This window comes from Fusarium vanettenii (genome assembly GCF_000151355.1).
Source record: "Fusarium vanettenii 77-13-4 chromosome 10 genomic scaffold NECHAsca_82_chr10_2_0, whole genome shotgun sequence".
Classification (NCBI taxonomy): Eukaryota; Fungi; Ascomycota; class Sordariomycetes; order Hypocreales; family Nectriaceae; genus Fusarium; species Fusarium vanettenii.
The window spans coordinates 605,131-618,534 of record NW_003315807.1 but is presented as its reverse complement, the minus strand read 5'-3'; the positions used below and the strand labels follow the sequence as shown (position 1 = coordinate 618,534).

The 13,404-nt window shown below is 52.0% G+C and overlaps 4 protein-coding genes across 4 annotated transcripts; 2 read left to right on the top strand and 2 right to left on the bottom strand.

Moving 5' to 3' along the window:
- Positions 1-334: 334 nt before the first annotated feature.
- NECHADRAFT_85629 (uncharacterized protein) lies at positions 335-1,159 on the top strand (the record flags this gene model as incomplete). Its single annotated transcript, XM_003039969.1, has 1 exon — positions 335-1,159. The coding sequence occupies one exon, from the start codon at positions 335-337 to the stop codon at positions 1,157-1,159; it is 825 nt and encodes a 274-aa protein (XP_003040015.1).
- A 334-nt stretch (positions 1,160-1,493) lies between these two features.
- Positions 1,494-7,019, bottom strand: NECHADRAFT_50372 (uncharacterized protein; the record flags this gene model as incomplete). Its single annotated transcript, XM_003039768.1, has 5 exons — positions 1,494-2,377; positions 3,407-3,634; positions 3,685-3,774; positions 3,805-5,799; positions 5,846-7,019. Coding segments are annotated over 5 exons (4,371 nt in total), but the record flags the coding sequence as incomplete, so codon positions are not given.
- A 2,270-nt stretch (positions 7,020-9,289) lies between these two features.
- On the bottom strand, positions 9,290-10,051 carry NECHADRAFT_7903 (uncharacterized protein; the record flags this gene model as incomplete). Its single annotated transcript, XM_003039767.1, has 3 exons — positions 9,290-9,462; positions 9,522-9,921; positions 9,980-10,051. Coding segments are annotated over 3 exons (645 nt in total), but the record flags the coding sequence as incomplete, so codon positions are not given.
- Positions 10,052-10,719: 668 nt separating this feature from the next.
- Positions 10,720-13,377, top strand: NECHADRAFT_85626 (uncharacterized protein; the record flags this gene model as incomplete). Its single annotated transcript, XM_003039968.1, has 9 exons — positions 10,720-10,791; positions 10,871-10,968; positions 11,036-11,437; positions 11,493-12,123; positions 12,170-12,264; positions 12,332-12,676; positions 12,733-12,813; positions 12,871-13,038; positions 13,107-13,377. The coding sequence occupies 9 exons, from the start codon at positions 10,720-10,722 to the stop codon at positions 13,375-13,377; spliced, it is 2,163 nt and encodes a 720-aa protein (XP_003040014.1).
- Positions 13,378-13,404: the final 27 nt, after the last annotated feature.

The following is a 13,404-nucleotide window of genomic DNA, read 5'->3' as shown; positions in this document are numbered from 1 at the left end:
TAGAGCGTTGACCGAGAGGTGAGAACAGCCTGTCTGCGGAGTGCCGGGAGCCTCAAAATACTCGACAAATGACCCGATAACTGGTATTTTCGCTTTACACGGTATCCAGAAGCGCCATGGTTACCGCGGAGGCGCATGCAGCACCCGATTCAGTTGCCCGCAGGTTCAGCTCTCCCCAAAATATCCAATCCAGACTCGTGCGCCTGCTGCCAAGGCCAATGTGCAAATGATGGCTACCCACGGCCAACTGATGCCTAATTTCCAAGACAAAAGCCCAGATTGCGAAATTCACGCAAAGACAAACCCTTTTCCTACACAGCCAAAGAACTCCACCATGGTCGTCACCACACCAACTTATCACATCATCTCGAGGGTGCCGCCGCCTCCTCAAGGGCCGCTCAAACTGGGCACTGTCATAGACAGCCTAGAAGAGCTCATCCCGCTGAGTGATAGCCTGGATGTTGAAGGCTCTCGCGTAACCCAATTTCGCGAGGAAGATTTTGAAGTCAATCGGGCACAGATCCTCAAGGGAGCAGGTGGAGTTGGCTTCAAGGTGCTTGGTATGCCAGTGGGCATTGACATATCTGGTGGCGGCGATACCGCAGTCAACGACACTTACAAGTTCAAAGAACTTGACACCGTTTCCTTCAACCCCACTCCCGATGACTACCAGAAGGCCGTCGCTGCATCCCAGCTGCAAGACTACCTCGAAGATTCGGGATATACGCCAGTGTATATTGTCACAGGCATGAAGATCGGCCACAGGCCGGAGGTGACGCTTAGAAGGGGTAATCAAGTCAATGGAACGTTCACTATCGGCATCAGCGATGGGAACGCAACCCTCGGCACCAACGCGAACGCATCCTCATCGAGCAATATCGTTCAGGGATCCAAAAGCTCTCCAGACAGCATCGTGTTTGCGATCAGGGTGAGGAAGTTATCTTTCACCAAGCGCTACTACATCTGGGGGCCGAGGAAACTGCGCAATGATCCCTACAATTGCAGTGCTGAGCTGGTAGGTGTGGGCCGGGAGGCGGATAAGAGTAGCGAACCTGCTATTTTTGACGTGAAGGAGATGGATCTTGACGAAGAGATCTTGGGCCGGGCTACGCAAGAGCGTGGTAATTCTCAAGAGGGACGATTTATACTTGTGCTTTGAGGGCTTGTGGGATATCGTTAGTCGCCAACTTGCGTGAGCTTCTCTGTACCCATGGCTCTGCCATGTCCCATCTCTTCACCTACGCTTACTATAATCCATGTGCTGGTACATTTGATTCTGGTATGAGTTTGATGAGCTACATTAAAAGTAGTTGGTAAGTTGAAGTGCAGAGTGGTCTCCTCGCACTAGCATAGCCCAAAAGTAGGAAGAAGATTGACAGTAGAGCCGTAGAAAACAAAGTGATATATATCCAAGTTACACATACTACATGAAAATGAATTTATGATATGTACGAAATTCTATCCAACACCGTCTTTAACGCTAGGAAAATGGTCTATGTCAAGTTCCGTAAAGGACTTGCCCAATGACGCCTTCGCCGCCTTCTAATCTCCGATAACGCCGTAGAGTTATTTATGTACAAGTTCATCCTTGATCCCGCTCCGCAGAAAGTGAGCGTATCTCCAGGACACTTGAAGTTGCAGTCGTCCATGGTGACGTTCTTTCCGGGAGTAGCGCCCGTGTTGCCCGCCAAGTTGAGAGTATCACCACACCAGCACTCTCGGCCGTATTCGACACCGGCGTACTTGAACATCCAGCACTTTTCGAGGCAAACATCGATGGTCATACCGTCGCCGTCGTTGAGCATCTGTCGTGGGAGGATGCGGCCGTTGGAGGGTTCGGAGACGCAGTTGTACATGGTAAAGTTCTTGTTTCCGGCCACGACAGTGGGAGTAGCTGCCTTGGTTGTTGTAGTACTGCTTCTGGTGCTGAGAGTGGTGCTTGAAGTGGTACTTGAAGTGGTAGTCGGCAGGGCAGCGTTTCGATAAAGCTGAAGCCTGTTACCAGCACCACAGTACTGGGTCTTGTCTCCAGGGCAGGTGAATGAGCAGTCCTTTTGGTTGTCGGCCTTCACACTGCCCGAGTTAAGGAAGTTTCCACAATAGCACTCGCGTCCATACTCCGCTCCAAAGTAACCGAAGCCATCACAGAAGGAAGCACAGTTGTCGAGCGTCATGTCGTCCTTAGCATAGGCCTTCTGGCTGAGGGCTCGCATGCTGGAGGCTTCCGTCCAACAGCCCTGGAAGTCCCAGTTTCCGATCTTGTCAGATATTTGCGGCCCAGTGGGAGTGGCCTTGGCACTGGAACTTGTGGTTGAGGAGGTTGTTGTCGTGCTGCTGGTAGTTGAGGTGGAGCTACTCGTCGTTGAGCTGGAAGAGGCTGGGCGGGATGTGGATGAGGAAGTTGTCGAGGACGTCGTGGAGGATATCGTGGATGATGATGTTGAAGTCACACTCGATGAAGATGTACTGGAGGTCGTGGTTGATGTGGATCGAGATGTGGAAGTAGCGGTTGGGCTGGATGAAGTTATGGATGATGAAAGGGAAGATGATGTAGTAGTGGAGGAGCTATCTCCAGCACCAGCTGGATTCACTGCGACTTGAGATGTAGAGGAAGTTGCAGATGAGGATGTGGTGCTCGAAGACGAGGTGCTAGATGCTGTTGAAGACGTAGTAGAACCAGAACGAGACGTGGTTGAACTTGCGGTTGAGGAGGTGGTTGAGGATGAGGAAGTGGCTGATGAAGAGGTAGATGATGAGCTGGAAGCTGTGGTTGACGTCGGGGCGCTCGAGGTTGTCGAGGAGCTTGATGCCGTCGTAGACACACTCGAGCTTGACGTAGTTGTTGTAGTAGGTCGTGAGGTAGAAGCAGTGGTGCTGCTCGATCCGCTTGAGCTAATCTGAGTGCTACTTGAGCTACTCTGCGAGTTTGTCGTACTGCTTGAACTACTTTGTGTGCTCGAACTGCTGCTTATGGTACTGCGGGAGGTCGAAGCACTCGAAGAGCTGGTGCCGCTGACAGTGCTGCTGCTGCTAACGGTGTTGCTGGTAGTGGTGCTGCCTGATGAGGTGGTCGACACGCTGCTTGATACGCTGCTGCTGCTGCCACCTCCCCCAGCAACATTAACACTCACCGTGCTTGAACTGCTGATGCTAGTACTCGAGGTGCTTGAAGAGCTAGTGGTACTGCTTGATGTACTACTCAGAGAAGTGCTCGACGTCGTTCCGCTAGTCGTGGTGCTACTACTAGTAGCTCGGCTAGTAGTGCTGCTTGTCGATCCGCTCGCCGTGCTACTCGATGCGGCACTCGAGGTGGTGCCGCTACTCAACGTGCTGCTGCTTGTGGTGCTTCCAGATGTAGTGCCACTGCTCACGGTACTGCTGATCGAGGCACTTGCCGTCAAAGAACTGGTAGTCGAACTGGAACTGCTAGTCGACGAGCTTATGGAAGCAGCAGTACTGGAGCTCGACACTACGTTCGAGGAAGATGAGGCCGTCGAGAGTGAGGACGAAGCGGATGTTGAAACGGTACTGCTGCTCGTGGTGGAGCTAGACGTCGACGATGAACTGCTCACAGGTGCATTGAACTGGTAAACATTCAAACGGTTGGGACCACCACAAAACTCAGTCGTGTTACCTAATACATGTCAGTATCTTGAATCAGTCCAAGAACGGAGAGGAACCAACCGTTGCAGAGCATGGCACACTCCCCGATAGGAGCAGGAACAGACCCAGCAGAGAAGTCGTTGCCACAGTAGCACTGGACATTGTTAGCACCTCTGTCAATAATTCACCTTGAAGGTATACTTGCCTCTCCACCGTACTCAACTCCGGCATATGTGAAGCTTCCAGCCTTGCAAGCTTGGACACAGTTGGCAACTGTGGGCGAGTCTACACCCTTACCAGTTCTGAGTGCTCGACCGGTAGTAGCTTCAGTATAGCAGCCGATACTGTTGTATCCGTAAACTCCAGGGTTCACAAAAGGGCCCTTGGGACCATCGACACCACCAATAGTCCCAAAGCTACCGTCCCATGACAGCGTATCAGCAAACAGACTGATGTAAGCACCAGCGCCATCGATACCGTTGCCGCCACAAATCTGGTTCAAGTCGCCAGAACAGTCAAAGTTGCAGTTCTTGTCGTCGACCTTGAGGTTGGGTATCTTATTTCCGCTCCAGCACTCCCGACGGTACTGTGTTCCGCAGAATGTCGAGCCCTTCTGTCCGCAGGCGTTGATGCACATCTTGTTGGTATTTGTCTCATCGCCGTACAAGAGGTTGGACAACTGACGACCGGGGTTGTTCTCTTTGAAGCACCCCACGTAACGGTACTGACCGAGGCCATTGGGAAGAAGAGGAGCGGCTTGCTCTGTCACGGCGTTGCAGAAGAATTGGACAAACTGCTTATCCCAGGTAGGATCGTTGGTGTTCATGGTCCACTGCGCCGTTCCGTTGTAGGGCTCCAAGTTCCACTGACTCTTGGGGACAGTACAGGTGAGCACTGCTGTCTGACTCTGTCCTGGTGCGAGCAGAGTTCCCTCAGCCAGATCAATCTGGTTGGCAGCCCGGATAATACCAGCAACTCCGAAGGGAGGTTTGGACACGGTGAGAGAGAGTTTGACACCGCCTGCTGCGACGTTATTGGTGACTCTGAACTTTAAAGATCTCGAAGTGTTCTCTGTGACATTGCCAAAGGTAAAGGGCTTGCCAGATTCGTAGGTCACCCAACCAGAACCATCCGGTGTCTGAAACTCGAGCAGGGCTGATGCTGGATCACCTGCTGATGCTGCCATGTAGACAGTTCCGTTCCCTCCAGTCGTAACAAACTTGACCCATCCTTGGAAATTGCCAGCAGAAGATGTATCAGGTCTGATGGAAACGGCAGTCGAGATACCCCCGTCAATGGTGGCTGGGATGTCTGTCAACGAAAACTTGCCAACCTTGAGACTTCCAATGCCGGTCCAGGTGTCAAAAGGTCCATCGGCCGATGTGTTTGAGAACAACACGGCTGACACCTGGAGTTGATTGGTTCCATCGTTGGATAACAGAACAGTCTCTCGATCGGGGTCCGTCCCTGTAACCAGCCCAGCAAATGTGACAGACTTTGGATTGACGGAGAGCAAGGCACTGGTACTCTTGCCGACTCCCGTCAGCCGAACTCTAGTCGTCTTGCTGTACGAATCATCCGTAACGCCGGTGGTTTGAATGTTGACAGTTCCACCAAGTCGACCAATGCTCTTGGGGAAGAACTGGGCCTTGAAAGAAAACGACTTTCCCTTGGTAAGAGTCAATGGTAGAGTAGGCACCGTCGAGATGTTGTAGTTGGTGCCATCCGCGAGATCGATGCTGTTGATGGTCATGTCAAATGACGCCGTGCAGTTCACCGTCTGCGGATTTGTAACGTCTTGAAAGTCGGCAGTTCCAAAGTCAATAGGTGACGTGCAGTTGAGAGGCACCTTGTTCGTAGCACCAAGGCCGTAAAAGTAACCGACCGTCGTTCCGATGTAGGCCATTCCGTCGCCAAAGACTGGCCTGCTGAATTTGGTGATACCAACAATGGTAAAGTTCCTGATGACATTCAAGTATCCATCCTTCGGAACAGCGTCGTAGACCTTGAAGTTGGTGTTTTGAACGTCAGACACCCAAAGCAGACCCGTGCCTGGCTGTCCGTTCAAGGATGTGGTTGTTCCGTGGCTTACGCCCAAGATGTAGGCATTCTTGGTCGGACTGTCAGCAACCTTTGTGAAGTAAGGAACGCCGTTGGTGCATGAGAACTTGAAGACATGCGTAGGATATTGAATGACTGCACAAGTTAGCATCACACCCTTACAGATGTCTCAAAAACGTACCGTTGATGTAGATGTAGCCGCCCTCAAGGGGATAAACACCAGCTCCAGCGTAGACAGAGTTCTCGTTCTGAAACGTCTGAAGCACTCTATCCTTGCTATTCGGCCCATTTCGATATCCACCAAGATCATCGAGGTTGAGCCAGTACGTCTTGCCTGACTTTCCCGTCACGACGCCCATTCGTTTGACATCGCCACACGAGAATTGACTTGGCAGAAGTTCCAGAGGACTCGTTCCCAAATCCTTATCTGCACCATCCAGCTCCTGCTTCTCGAATGGCATGAAAAAGTCAATCACGCTGAGTGAACCATCGTCGTTGATCGACATGTGAACCGCTGCTTGTTCCATGGCCGTAGGCGGCGTGAAGCCATTGACAGGGATCGTCGAGAGTTGGGAAGCATAGCCGTTTCCACTGGCAAAAAACATGGATCCAGCATTGTCGGACGCAAGACCACCTCCAGACATCCAGACACCAGCGCCTTGGATGGTGTTGGGGACACCCTTGCCCTCCGCTGCCCACTTCTCAACAATCTTGCCAGTTGTCTTGTCCCAACCAATGATCCAGCCTGTGAAGTTGTACTGAACGCAGTGGGAGGCGAAACCCGCATAGACGTACTGCCCCGTGTGGAGCAATCCGGGGCGCTGGTGGTGAATGCCACCTGTAAACATTCGTTCGGGGTTGTTGTTAGCAATCAGACCTTCGAGGTTTATTGGAAAATTTGGCCTCTCGGTGAGATCGTTGACGTTGATAGCATGAACGTAGTATCGACCAGCCGGCCTTCCCTGCGCGACCTGTCCAGCCGTCTGATCAATGTACGTCTTTGCCGTAAGATACCAAGTATCAGTCGAAGGATCGATGACGCCCGTCGCAGTCACGCCAACTGTCGGGTTCACGTCGACACAGCCGTCGAGATCGGCCGTCAGGAAAGGAATGTGGAGTTTTCGCGAGGCTAGAATCTCGCCTGTCTTTGCGTCGAGCTTGTAGATGTTGTTCTGTGTCGTCGCGAGAAACACGTACTGCGTGGTGCCGCCAGATGGAGTGTAGACGAGAGGTTGTGAGAAGATCTGCTCGGTTGCTCCGATGTATCGACCGGGGAGTGAAGTCTTGAAGACGATGTCGAACTGGGAACTACCAACGACAGCAGGGTCCATGTTGTGGTTCCTGTGACCCTCTTGGTTAGTATCACCAACTCACACATCCTCAAGCATCACTCACGTCTGATATCCTGTTCGGGAATTGTCACCACCCCATGTTATAGTATCTGTAGAACCAAGAGCCCCAACCCGGCCTACTAGGGCTGAGAGGAGTAGTGCAATCAGGACCTTCATGATGGCTATGCAGCTGATACCTCGAGCCCTCAAGAGTCAGAATGGCGTTTGACGAGAAGCTTCAACTTCTTCCCCTCGGGAGGCGTTCGAGGTGCAAAGGTTCTTCATATATACCCTCAAAACGTTCGGTGGGGATCGACGCCAGGGGTAACCCAGGAGTTCAAAGGTCTAGATTCTTCTTCGTCACCGCAAGTTCGCCAAGGAGACTCCATCGTCCTCGGTTCAAACATGGTGACCTGACTTCTCAGTCCGGCATGTCATTCACGCTCCATTCAACACGCGTTTGGCCGTTAACCTTTTGGTCAGGCTCACCAAGCAGGGCCGCGAACTGGCGCCACGAGGCGGCAGCATTCCCGTGTCGTTCGACGGGCCCTTGCAGCTTGCATAATCTGGGTTATAGTGCCGGAGCATATGGAGCCAAGATTGATGCCACGAGGGGCATTCGATTGTTTGCGATAGGGTTTCTATGCCACATGCGGGTAAGACATGGGGCGTGGTGGCGATGCCCATGAGACACTGTCAGCTGTATCGGGCATGGCGCTCGTCCAAATCCGATTGAGCTGGGGACCCTGAGCCGACGACTCCTACATTTGCATTCCATTGGGGTTCTGGCGTCAACACTTCTTTGTTTTTCTCCTGATGGCTTGCCAGCTGAATCTGACCCTGTTGCCACTCTCCTTTGTCTTGAAGGGGGAGGCTGTCTCACGCGGCCCGGTGGATGCAAGGGGGTTATTGAAGGTTGCTCGCATGGGAGTGAGCCGTCCCCCCGCCTTCTTGATCTCGAGAAGACGGATTCCAGCTCTTATATGTAAACCTGCTATGGAATGAATAGCTCAAGGTTCAATGGCGGCCGAGGCGGCGCAAAGGATGCTAGATGTGGAAAACCTACTTATTGCCGATCCTCCGATTGAAGTTCAGCTTAAATCAAACCTTGATCAAGAAGCCGTGCCTGAGATGAAGTCATAAACCCTGTGCCTGGATCCCGACGCCTCGGTTACGTGTTATCTGAGATTCCGGAGATAACCGGGGTCCGATGAGACATTCCACTTGCCCAACCCTCATTCGGCCTTGGACGTTGATGAGTTTTTTCTCTGTCGCCTACCACATTTCCGGGTACATTTCTGCATCTGAGACATTGTCCAGAGCCGGCTGTCTTAGTCCTGGCTTTGCTAAGTTGGAGACTCGCATCCAACCAGTCAAAAGAAAAGAGGGACCCTGAAATTTGAATTGTGACACAAACTCGCTGGATATGCTCTAAAAGGTTTCGGGATTTGGTCTATAAAAGGTCTTCCCCCTGGGTCTCCGGCGGAGTCCTCCAGCGGGTTGGAAAGATCGTCGACTAAGTAGTGATATCGACGCGAATAACAATGAACCTTTTGTGATTATAACTGTTTTTAGATAAAACGTTTACGATATTTATGATCCTATTAGGTTCGTGTCTTCATCTACTCAACACTTACTATTGTTTCATTTCACACCAGTTTCCTACTTCTTTAAACGCTTTCGAGTACTGCATTGCTACTTTCCCTGTGACCTATTACTTCCCGGGGCCATGAGCTGACAGAATCTTTTAGACACTTCTTTGTTCTTATGATAAAGCGTGATGCTAAGCACTGAATACTTAGTGACTATTGATCCTCTAGTTGTCGGCCAAACAGCAAGTCCTCGACATTTTTACCTAATGTCCATCCTATATTCTAGACCTCCTGGATTCTCTGTATTTTCCCGGGTGTGATCTTTCCAAGAGCAGGGCTCAATGATTTGGATAAGTAGACATGCCGCCTGTGAAAATGGATACTCGGCAACTCACACAGACATACGGTAGGTCAACGCGGCTGGCTGGGCTGATTGCAAATAGTAAACATTATCTAGTAAATCTTTATATCTTTAGCATCAGATAATATCTCTTTATGTTCTACTATGCTTCCATTCTTATTCGAATCCTTTACGCCATTTGTGGGTGGTTCTCGTGTTAGTTCCTTCACTCGCCGTATCTCGCTGGACATGGATGTCGTTAGGGCGACGATATCAGCACCGCAATTCACAAAGTGAAAGCCTTGCTTATACTTTTGAGCGGCTAAGCTGATGTTAGTAAGATTCTCTAGTTTAATGGGTATATATGACCTGCCTGTGTCTGCGTCGAGAGCGAAATGCCCTGCGTACTTTCCGGCCGCCAATGCCGCATCAAGAATCATCTGGGAGGCTTGCTGGACCTCGGGGATTGAAGCGTGGTCAAAGGCCACATACCCTAAAGAGGATGCCAGATCATTCGGTCCAATGAACAGCATGTCTGGGCGAGGAGAAGTTAGTCCACGGGTGTTATGGGCAAGCAATTGGCTGGAAGCATACCGATCCCGTCCACTTTGGCAATCTCCTCGACATTTTCTACGCCCCTGCGAGACTCAATCTGCACAAAAACCATGACCTTGTCGTTTGCATTGAGAAGGTAATCTCGTCCGGTGAGGTTGAATGACGCTGGAGCAAACATGGCGCCGGTGCCCCGAACCCCCTCAGGGTGGGCTTTTGATGGGTACTTGGCAGCTCGAACCAACTGTTCGGCCTGCTCCTTGGTCTCGCACATTGGCACCATGATGGCGTGGGCTCCGGCGTCAAGGGCACGCTTGATCATCCAAGGCGCATCGGCGGGGATTCTAACGACCGGCGACACTCCGCTTGATGAGATGGCACCGATCTGGAGGTACATGTTGTGATCATCTATGTTGCCATGTTCACAGTCGATGAGCACCCACTATAAAGCAAGATCAGTCTCATCCCACGGAGACGAAGGGCTACTAGGCGTCACTAACATCTTGCCCCAAAGGCGCAATGGTTCTGGCAAGTGTATAACCTGGCAGGGCGAGCCATTGCCCGAGACTGGGGCCGTGGCCATCTCTGGCTCGCTCAAGGGACCGTTGGAGACGGGTCTTGCCGTCGACTATGGGGGATGCAATTTGATTCGACATGATGATAGATTTCCCACAGTAGATATGTAGTGGGTAGGTATTCTTGGCCTTAAAAACGACTCCCTTCTACTTATTCTACCCGTCTGCTCCGGGGGGTACACGTGACTGCGTGCCCGACCGGCCGGAGCTCGGGCCGTGGCGGCCTTGCCCCGATGATGGATCCATCGACGATAACGTTCATCCCTGAGCATTGGGTCGCTAGCCGCTCCCCTCTTGTTTTATCAGAATGGCTAGCGAAAGATTCATGGATAAAGGAGGATAGGATAGGCGACCGTCCCCGCACTCGGCCCACAGATATGACCCCGAGTTCCAGCGTTATCAAGCTGAGGATAACGAAGACCGAGCCCGCGCCTGGGGCCCATTGTTCTGAGTCGAGATGGGCGGACGGCATCGGCAAGCGGCTATGTACCAATGGGTTAGGTGGGCAATGGGCGTGTGGTGGAACCCGACCGCGCGACAATGGCATCTTCGCTTGCTACTCACTCGGCGATCGATCTTGGGACATCCAATTCATTGCTGTCCGCCATTTTCCTGCTGCTGTAGCATTGCGCATCCCAGGCTGATCGACTTGACTAACGAATACTATGAGTAAAGAGCCTGGTGACGGTATTGCGCCTCGTGTCTGGCAAGCATGTGTTACTTGTCGGCGCAAAAAGGTGAGTGGGCGACCAAGCGAGCGAGCAGTTTCATGAGGCTTGCAGGTTGATCGAGTAATACGAATAATGCCTTATCCAGATAAAATGCGACGGAAATAACCCTTGTCATAACTGCGACTCCCGTCATCTCACGTGTGAGTACCCTGGAAGCAACGACAATGCTTCTAGCAGTCGCAGGTAAGCATTCCCCCCCACCGGCTCACCGTGGGCCTACCGCGCAGTGTCATTCATCTAACCGCCGTAGCTATGCTACCCTGTTCGAGGCTCGCTTCCAACAGCTCGATACCTTGTGCCAGAGGCTTGAAGCTGTCACGTCTCAGCTCACTCACGCCATTGAGAAGCTGCCCAGTGAGGTCCAACTTTCACCTCGAGGATCCGCCGCCACGGAACTTGAGCATGTCTCTCAGCATCTGCAATCGCTCCTCGATCCTATAGACTCGGGAGCAGGGTCGGGCGCGTCCCATACCGAGTTTGCGCCATCTGAACAGGAACGTGACCCCGATTACCGCAATGCATCCCATCATCCGAGTCCCGACCCAGAGATTGAGGTCGACCTTTCCGATGAGTCTGTCGACTTGACCCTTCGGCATGACTCGAACCTTGAGACCTTTGGGTCGCTGGTTCCTGACTCCTACGGGAAGCTAAGGTATGTCTTCAGCCCCCAAATTGTGCCATTTCATAGCTGCTGACTTGTGTGCTAGGTTCATTGGCGGTGCCAGCAACCAGCTCCTCGTCAAGTCAATCCAGAGTCTAGCTACTGATAATCCTCAAAAAGACTCAGACCCCGACACTTTTGTCACAAGTATGCGACATGGACCAGGTCAGAGGGATGGTAACCCTTCAGTCGAAGTTCCTCTGTTCATCCAAGGCCTCAAATGGCGCGAACTGCCCTACCTACCAAAACCCGAGGATCTAAACCTACCCCCGCGATACATTGCTGACATGCTCATTGGACTCTACTTTGACCAACTGCACTACACATTCCCAGTCTTGTTCAAACCTCACTTCATGGATCGATACACCCGTTTATACGTTACCCAAAAGCAGACCCCCCGGGACCGGGAGTTCCTCTCCGTCTTCTTTGCAGTCTGTGCATGTGCGTCAGGCCTCATTGCTTCCGGAAACCAGTCGGCCTTCCCCGGCTTGGAGTTTTACGAGAAGGCTCTACTGCTTCATTTCTCAACCATCGGCCAGGCAAGTGTGGAACGGACGCAGTGTCTAGCACTCGTGTCAATGTGCTGCTCTGGGTGGAATACTCTGTCATCGAGTTGGCACTTTGCTGGGCAAGCCGTAAGGGCTGCCCAGGATCTCGGAATGCATCTCAGCAACCTCGTAAGTCTCCTCGCCGTAGCAAAGCCGCCTCGCTCACGTAAAATAGACGGCGCCATCTCAAACCTCAAGAGATCCAGGGGCATCTTTGCTGGAAGCCGAGGTGTCTCGACGAGTTTGGTGGAGCGTGTACTGCCTCGACAGGTAAGCCATCTCGTTAAACACTTGTTAATGACTATGCTGGGCAGCCGTTGATGACTTCTTCTCGCAGAGTCACGTCCGTCTGCCTAGGACGGCCAATGGCTGCTAACGATGGTGATTGCTCCTGTGCCTTGCCGCGATCTACCTCCGACGAGGAACTAGAAGCCACATGCACCCGTCCAGAGGGTCTTGATGAGCAGCCGGTGTCGTCTAAATCACCTTTATCGGGCTTCCTAGCATTTATTCAGCTATGCCAGATATCCAGTAGGATCCAGGACCTCCAGGCGCCGGCCAGAATAGCAAACCTCGGCTCGCCACAAGGCAGAAGGCGGATGGTAAAGTTGACCAAGCACATTGAGAAATCTCTGGACGAATGGCTCGATGGCTTACCGGATGAGATTCGTTTCTCTGCCAAGTATATACCCTGCTGAAGAGAACCACCAGTAGAGAATTTGCTGACCATTGTTAAAGCACCCTCAATCGAGGACCAGCCTTGACAATGTCCATTCTTATCTTCGTCATCCATGCAGGGTCTCTCCTCAATTTGTACAGGTAAGATGCCCTGCATCGCTCGCGGATGTGCTTCCTGCATGCTGAACAACGGCCTAGAACCTTCTCCAACGATAAGCAGCCCTTCAGTGAACTCGACCCCGCGAAGAACTGTATTAGTGCCGCCCGTAGCTGTATCAACGCCGCCGAGCTGGTACGGGACTTTGTTCCGCCATCACACTACTTGGCGTTGTCTGTACACTGCCTAACGATATCTGGTTTGGCCCTGTAAGACATCATTCTACCTGCTTTCAAGTAAATATGAGGAAACTAGGAACTAACAATGGCGATTGCAGATTATGGATGCAAGATCCATCCCCTGAAAAGCCTGACCCAGACGTGGAGAAGTGTGTTCGATTTCTACACGATTTGGAGGGGGCATGTTCTGGGGCATCCAAGGGGAGGGCAATAATTGAGCAGACACTGGGGAATATGACAAGAAACCGACAAGGTTCTTCACTCGATCTAGATCTTCAGTTTTCAGCCATGCTTCACAGCCAGATGCCCGACTTGTTCAGCTTGGAGTCATCTATGACAGGGGGCGCAAACTTCTGGGGCACACTGTAATGGATAAACTTTTGTGGTTGAAGCTGA